Below are 8,285 nucleotides of genomic sequence, written 5' to 3'. Positions count from 1 at the left end.
AAACTAGCTTACTCCTGTTTTTTTGTTGTCTGCCTTTGTATGTTGTTTCTCTTCGCGATGATCACCTAATGGTGTGAGTTTAGGAATTCACCTTTTCAGTTGTTCCAGTTAGAGGTGAAAGATAATCAGTTGAGTTGATAGATAGATTTACAGAAGTAAATCTCTTCTTGGGATGAGGTTTGTTTTATCTAATTATTCTTTTAGCATCTATGTGACGTTTCATTTTGATAGTTTTATATTATTAAAATGAAATGTTGCAATTAAAGTAATAAATAATAATAACAAAATATTGTGTATATTTTAATTTAAATTATTATTAAATATTTTTATAAGGATTAGATTAATATAATACGTTGAGTTTAAAATAGATTAAATAAATAAATAAATAAATTTGTGTAAAAACAGTCATCATATATTATCTATAATAAATAATTAAACTTTTATTTCTGATAAATGGTTTAGTTTTTCAAATCAATTTAATAGTAAAAGATAAAAAATAAAATAACGTATATAAATTAATGTAATAATTGATAATTTTAAATGTTTTATTTAAATTGTATACCTGAAACATAAATCAAGAATAATTTGTAAATATTTATAAATTTTATGAAATTTTTATTTTATTCAACAAATAATTGTGGATTTAGATTTTTAAAAAATAATAATAAATAAATATATATATTATAAATACAACAACTGAAATTATGTTATCATATATTATATATTCTTGTTTTAACTTTTGTTAAATATATCTACACATGTAATACAGGGAATTTTTTTAAAAAGTAAAATAAATTTAAAATTTAAATCAATTTCTATATAGGAAAACAATATCCTTGGCATATACTTTATTGACACATGTTCCAAATAATGGTTTGTTAGTCATTTGCATTTGTACACAGTTTACAATTTTGTTCTTCTTGTCCTGTGATTTGATAAAACAACACTTCCATTAAAAAAAATTGGAATGTTCCATTTCACTTTTTTTCTCCGTTATTTTATTGGGTAATGATATTTTGACACTCTGGATATGACAATTTTTCTACACCGCCATTTGTCACATTTTGGGTGGTCCACGTGTTTTAAAAAATAAAATGAGAGAATGACATGGATTCAATGTGTAGTAACAAACCTGAGATCAATGTTCAAATAAGTGGATAGTTTAGCCTAACTTTTAGCACGAGGAGAGCATCTTTTAATCTGCCACTTGTTTTGAACTCCACAATTTACTTTTAACCAATTTTATTGAATAAAATTCATTAATTATCATTTAAGAACACATTTATATCGAAGTCCATCTCGAAGGAAACGTTTTTCTTTAAAGTGATGGTGCAGAAAAGAAAGTGATAGCAATGTACAAATAATTGGGTAGTTTAGGCTAACTTTTAGGACCAAGAGGACATCTTTGAATCTGCCACTTGTTTTGAACTCCAAGTGAATCCATGTCATTCTGTCATTTTATTTTTTAAAACACGTGGACCACCCAGAATGTGACAAGTGGCGGTGTAAAAAATTTGTTACATTCTGGATGTCAAAGTATCATTACCCTATTTTATTCTCCCATCATCTCATCTCATTAGCTTGGTAGCACCATTACAACCAACGGCTCAACACCAATCCTCTCCTTAGAGAGCTTGAGATGATTAAAAAAGTTGGAATGTATATGGAACACTACACTTCATTTAAGGTGACTATTCTCTCCCTTCCTCGATTCTCGATTGTGTCTCTAACTATATTATTCTTAATCATTAAACTTAATGCATAAGTCAGACATTAGTTGGCAGCCCAACCATAAAAAATTAAAAATAAAAATATTACATTTTGAATGATAGGAAAGAAAACAAAAATGGGTTGGACTGGGAGGCCGATATGGCCGACAGGACAAGCTAGATTAAAAAATCTATAAGCATGTTGTGGGTCCTCTAACTGTGAACACTAGTAGGATGAACTGGGTTGACGAAGAAGACAAAGGAATGAATAAAATAGAAGGATTGACAAGATGGATCAAGCTGGTCGGGATGGGTTGGGCTGGTCGGGATAGAGAACGTAATATGATTGTCGAGATGGACCAGACTAATTGTATGGTTGGGATGGACCAAGTTAACGATATAGTCGGGATGGACCAAGCTGAAAATATGGTCAAGCACGTGCGACGTGCCGTGATGGACGGACTGACAAGATGGCCAAGATGGATCAGACTGACGGGATGAGAGGGAGAGAGTTGATCCCTCCACCCCTACGTTCTGGCCTCCACCTCCCCAATTTCTTCCACATCTTATTTTATTACAAAAATAACATTTTTACTTTTTATTATTATTTTTTTTACTTTTACCCCTATTTAACTAATTTAACTCAAAAACCCTAGTTTCAATTTTAGTAACCAGTAGTAGCACTTCTTCTCTCTCATTCTCACCCCTCTTCCAGGTCCGTTTTTTAACCAAGTAACTTTCCAAGATCCGTTTCCCCACCCCAAGTCCCAACAGTTCCTCTCAGTTCCTCTTTTTCGTTGATGCGGCGGTGTGTGCGGCGGCAGCGGTGCGGCGTGTAGTTGGTGTGCAGCAGTGCGGTGGTTGGTGCTTTGCTTCTGTGTCGAGTCTATGAGAGGTTAGTTTTGGTTTTCACTTTAAACGCATGTTGACATCCGTTGAAGAATGATCAAATCCATTTAAAGGTTTAAGTTATTTTTAAGAGTGGATTACGTACCTACGCCGCACACGTTTCTCCTTCAACCACCACGCCTTCAAACACGACCATGGAGACGACGAACTCTGCACAGTTACAACTTTCCTTCCACCACCAGCCAACAATTCCTCATAGTGAAAGAAAGAGAGCACAAAGAATTCAAAAAAAAAAACAATAAACACAATGAAACAAAAACGAGAGAGAGAGAGAGAGCAGAAAGTATAACGTGAGAAAAAAAAAGGTTTTGTGTAATAGGAGATTGTAATTAAAATTAACCTAAAAAATAAATTTTACTTAAGGATATAATAGGAATCTAAATGGAAAGGAAGGGATAAAAGTGGAATGGGGAGGTGGAGGACCAAAAACGTGGAGGTGGAGGGATCAACACCCTGAGAGGGATGGACGTGTTGACGAGATGGTCAGGCTTGTTGGGCCAACAAGATGACCGAGTTGGACAAGATGGACAAACTGATGTGATGACTGGGATGAACAAGTTGATAAGATGGTCAAGGTGACGAGATGACTTGATTGGACAAGTTGAATGATATAAACGGACTGATGCAATAACTAGAATGGACAAACTAACGAGATGCCCAAAGCTAGCTAAGATGATGAGATGGCCAAGTTAAACAATATGGACATACTATGTGATGACCGAGATGAGCAGACTTGTCAGAATAAACTAAACTAATTGGATAAACTTATAAAATAAATCACTCATATTTATATATTTGTTATGAATTAAATTTTTTGTTTATATTTATTTTTGTTTATTATCAATTTTATTATAATGTAATTTAATATATATATATATATATATATATATATATATTCGAACTTATCTATTGTAAAATAAAGTTTTAAATAGTTATTAATAAACAGTAAAAAAATATATAATTACCTGTTTAAACTTATTTTTAGACACCAACTTTAAAAAATTAAAATTGACTTAAATTTTAATAAATAATTACAATATATTAATTGCAGAAAAACAATTTTTATTTTATTTTTTCAAAATTGTTATGCTGTAAACTGTTCAGGAAATAATAATTTTAAATGATCTTATTTAAAATCTACTATTGCTTTGATTATACATCATGGACTCAAAATACCACTTGTTCAATGTAATTAGTTTTCTTATTATAAGGAAAACTAAATCAATGGGCACTTTCCTAATGCTATATTTGTACATATACACAGATTCATAATACACTATAATCGTGAAAACTCAAATTGTACTGTAATAAGAAAATATTTGGCATTAATATTTCAGTAACTATTACATACTACATGTATATATTATCATTGAAGATTTCATATTTAAATTTTGAATTCAAAAGTTTTGTAGGTTATAGATATGACCTTAGATGCAGATGTTACCATTAAAAACATGAGATAAAATTAGGAATCATGAACTGTAAAGTTTAATTTTTTTTCTTCTCAAAATAGAAAAAACTGTAAGGCAACACAAATCTACATTGGAAAACATCTATCTAAAAGAACACACCTTTTCATTTTTGGGGGAATCTGAGTGAAATGAAAAACCCAATACAAAATCAAGCTTGCGAAAAAATGGAAAAGAAGAAGAAAACAGAATAGGGCATATAGAAAAGTACTTTGTAATGAGATAATAAAAAGGATAAGTCGTGCACAGAGATGACATACCTTTAGATGAGAAACGCAGAGAGAGCTGAGATGATAGTAAACATTTTTTCCAAATTAGAAACGTATGTGAAGAAGGCTATAAGACTATTTTATTTCCTGTTTAAGTAAAGTTTTGATTTATTTTCATTTGTATTTTTTTTGAAAAAAAATTGGTTGTAACACTTGCTCTTTGTGTTCTCTTAATTTGTATTATTATAGATTATAGATAGATATAGCCTAAATCTAACTTGTTCTTTTAGTCCTGTATAATTTTATGTTTTAGTATGTTTAGTTTAAACTTGTTCAATTTACTGCTTTTGTTTCTGAAAATAATATTTTTATATTTAAAAAAACGCTAAAGAAATTAATAGAATTGGTTAATGAGTTTATTGCCTTATTTAATACTTTTTTAGTATGATTCTTTTTAAAAACATAAATATTAGTGAATTTTGTTAATCATTTCTACATTTTTGTTAAAAATAACTAAAACAAGCTTTTAAAAAATATATATTAAAACTTTTAAAATTTAAAGTACCAAAGTGCGTACTCACTACAACATAAAAAGATTAAAGAGTTGGAAAAAAAAATGGAAACTATTTAAAATATGAAACAAAAAAGACAGAAAACTGCTGTTTTATGTGTTACATTTGCCATGTATGAAGCTAGGATACTGCTAATTAAATGAAAGATATTAGTTAGTTATTGGCTATTGGATGGTATCAAATCAACCTCTTTAACAGCAAGCGGTTCATACCACTGGGGACCAAATCCAGCTGCTTTTCTCGCAGCCTCATTAAATGGTGGTTTTAAGGGTCCTCTAAAATATGCTCTCACTATTGCATGAAACTTTGCTATGACTTCATGTTCTTCATCTTTACTTTCACTTTCCTCTTCCTGCTCTGAGGCTGGATTCGTAGACCTCTGGCATAGATACTTGAACCACTTCACTCCAGCAGCACAATGTGTAATCTCTTCCGGATAAACTACACTTTCTAGTAAATCTGCTGTAGTGTTATCACCGCTGTTGCGAAAACGTGAGATTGTTGTAGGCAGCACATCAAGTCCTCTGGCCTGTTTCATTCTCAATAAGAGGTATCTTTAGATACAAGCAATACCACAATTTTTATCTAATGACAATGCATCAAAATAATACAAACATTCTATCATGTTTTGGGATTATAAAAGTTTTGGGAGGTTGCCTCTCTCTGAGGTCAAGATATGCCCCAAGCCATAATAGTGGGACTAATACGTGATCTACTATTAGAAGTTCACATCTAAGACCTTTTTGTCAGAATTGTTGGATCCCCATTGAACCCACAAACAATAACTTGTGATGAGCAGAGTTCATAGCAAGAGTTTTACTACAGTAGCAATTTAACTTCTAACAGTTTTATTATGAAATTGCAGTATTTTTCCCTCATCGAATGATAAGGCCGGAAAACCTCCGAGAAATAAGTTACTTCAGAAATGAGAACAGATGAAAATTTTTATATGCTGTATAGTGCACTAGTTTGAATGTAAACAAGTGATTCCATTCAGGCCATCAAAACTGTTAAAACTAAACTCTGGCACAGAAGATTAGAGTTTTCAGATGCTAATCAAGTTGATTATCATATTGAATAATTGCAAGATTTTCCCAACTATAATAACTGTAAACAACTTTTTAAAGAAACAATACAATAATTTACATTCAACTTAGTCTTGCTGAGTTAGCACCAAAACCATGTAAGAAAATTGGCAAAAAGCAAAACCATAAATTACAATGGCAAAAAAACCCAAAGACACACCTCATGGACACAATGTTCAATGGCTAATCGTGCTAACAAATCCTTGGAAGTAGCAGTGGCAGAATCCCAAAGACCATCATGAGCTGGTAATGCTCCATAATAAGAACCAAGCTCCTCAAGTCGTGCAGCAAGAAGACTGAAGTGCCGCCCTTCATCCTGTGCTACCTTCACAAAATCTGTAAAAAACTCTCTAGGCATCGATTCTTGCTTGCCAAAACGTGCTATTATATCCTGCATGAATGTATTATGCATAAAAATATTTTCCAATAAATGTTGGGGGTGGCATATGAAAAAACTAAACTTCTTCCAAACAAACAATAAAACACACTACAAACAAGGAGGGCCGATTAAAGTTTAGTTCAAACCCTAAGAGTGATGAGTGTGATCCTAAAACTGAAATCAATGATTGACTATTTTATCTTTATCAACTTTTCCTTAAATATGGATAATCTCTTCTCCAATTCTCTTATCCGCCAATACTATCATCATTCCATTTCCAGCCACCATTAAAATCACAAACTATTTTCACAAAACCCAGCACTTTAATCAGAAAATTTCCACATTTACCTTATCAATCTGTGTCACTGTAAGGCAAGTTTAAAACAAGAGAAAATTGAACTAACCTAACTTGAGGTCTCATTAAATGACATTCACATATTACTTTGCAAAACAACACTCACCTCCCCAAACATAGAATCAAAGAAGATCCCTCTAAAATTCGTGTATTCTTCATGTATATAGCTCAAATACCAATCTCTTCTCCAAAAAATAACAAAAAATATGCAATGAAAAGAAAATTACGGAGAAACATAAAGAAAGAACGATCACTTTACTAAAAGTACATAGAACTTTGAGTCAAAAAATGCACAGTTGTAAAATAAGTCCTGTGGTGTCTATCATTAGCAAGGTAAGGTTTGTTATTTTACATGGTGTGTATGTCACTTGATTAAACAAATCGAAGAGGTAAATGTTTGTTTAAAACTAAAGGGAGTATAGGCATCATTCAAGAAGACTTTAGAAGAGATAAGTGTAGTTTTCTTCAAAAAAAACTCCATCCAAGTAAAATATTTCTTCGTCTTCTCTTCACAAACAAGTAATCTAATATTTCTGTGGATCCTTTTTCATTGCTATTATCTTCTTTATATCTTTTTTGTCCTGCAAACTGATTTTGAGGGGTTGAAATCAATGGATATCAGCTCCTCTAAAGTGAACAACTTCTTTTAGATGACTAAACAAGTAATCTCAATAGTCAATGAGAAAATATATGTCTGTTAAAATAATGATTTTCTTACCAATGATAAAATAATTATTTTACCCTCCTTTGGTTTAGAAGAGCCTAATATATCGAACATTAGAATTAAAAAGTTATAACTCATTCTGTTCAATCATTTTTCAAAAACATAGAATGGAATCTTTGCTTGATTCCATTTTAGAACATACAAGCATTCTATTCCAATTTATACCGCCTCATTATATTCTTATCCATTGGCTTCCACTATCAGCAACCAATTCAAATATACCCAAAAATAAAGTGTTCCATGCAAGCAAACCATTTTAGCGAAAGTGAAGTTAAAGAATACAATTAACAATCCACAAATACCCAAGACAAGTCAATGGCCCAGCTTTCAGTGTGAGTGAGGCTATGAACGATGGCTATTCTGCTCTGCAAGCTTCCCGCTTTGCCCAGCTTCGGCATCAGACTCGGCGCCACCAACTTCACCTGCCAACACAATATTCTATGCACGTAAGTGAAAATGAGGCATTTCGTCGAACACCAAAGAATGGAAGAAGGTGAGAGTAGAATGGTGCAGACAGAAGATAGCCTTGCGGGGCGATCAGGGAGCGTAAGGTGATCGCCGGCAGAAGGGTCGTAGGGTTCCGCCATGGCTCCATTGAGCCACCGGGTAGCCACCGAGTCGCCGAGTCGGGCCTTCTCGAAGGGGTCGGCGGTGTTGAGAACTCGGAGCGCCGCTTCCACTAAGGTTTCTTGGTTGGGGACCATATCTCCCCCCTCGATTTGTTTACATTGGTCAAATTCTAAGCATTTATATCTTTAATAAAGAAACGAGTTGTAAAATATATAATGTGATAGGAAAATGTTAGAGTTAAATATTTCTAAGGTAAACTTCAATAATATTATGAATTTATTAAATTATAAAAATTTTAATTATT

The 8,285-nt window shown here is 32.4% G+C and overlaps 1 protein-coding gene across 1 annotated transcript; it reads right to left on the bottom strand.

Moving 5' to 3' along the window:
• Positions 1–4,900: 4,900 nt before the first annotated feature.
• On the bottom strand, positions 4,901–8,152 carry LOC106775232 (uncharacterized protein HI_0077). The gene is made up of 4 exons (XM_014662322.2): positions 7,927–8,152; positions 7,714–7,833; positions 6,114–6,344; positions 4,901–5,397 (listed from the first exon to the last, which is right to left on the bottom strand). The coding sequence occupies exons 1-4, from the start codon at positions 8,113–8,115 to the stop codon at positions 5,026–5,028; spliced, it is 912 nt and encodes a 303-aa protein (XP_014517808.1). The 5' UTR covers positions 8,116–8,152; the 3' UTR covers positions 4,901–5,025.
• Positions 8,153–8,285: the final 133 nt, after the last annotated feature.

The sequence above is a fragment of the Vigna radiata genome, chromosome 10 (genome assembly GCF_000741045.1).
Source record: "Vigna radiata var. radiata cultivar VC1973A chromosome 10, Vradiata_ver6, whole genome shotgun sequence".
Taxonomy (NCBI): Eukaryota; Viridiplantae; Streptophyta; class Magnoliopsida; order Fabales; family Fabaceae; genus Vigna; species Vigna radiata.
Note: the sequence above shows the minus strand (reverse complement) of the source record. Positions and strands in the feature narration are given on the sequence as shown.

What these genes read in the sequence shown, in the direction of transcription:
- LOC106775232 (XM_014662322.2), bottom strand. Translation starts at nt 8,115, where the DNA reads ATGGTCCCCAACCAAGAAACCTTAGTGGAAGCGGCGCTCCGAGTTCTC. An exon ending in GGGCCATTGACTTGTCTTGG is followed by an intron (nt 6,345 to 7,713) that starts GTATTTGTGGAT and finishes ACATTCATGCAG; the next exon opens with GATATAATAGCACGTTTTGG. An exon ending in TTGAACATTGTGTCCATGAG is followed by an intron (nt 5,398 to 6,113) that starts GTGTGTCTTTGG and finishes AGAATGAAACAG; the next exon opens with GCCAGAGGACTTGATGTGCT.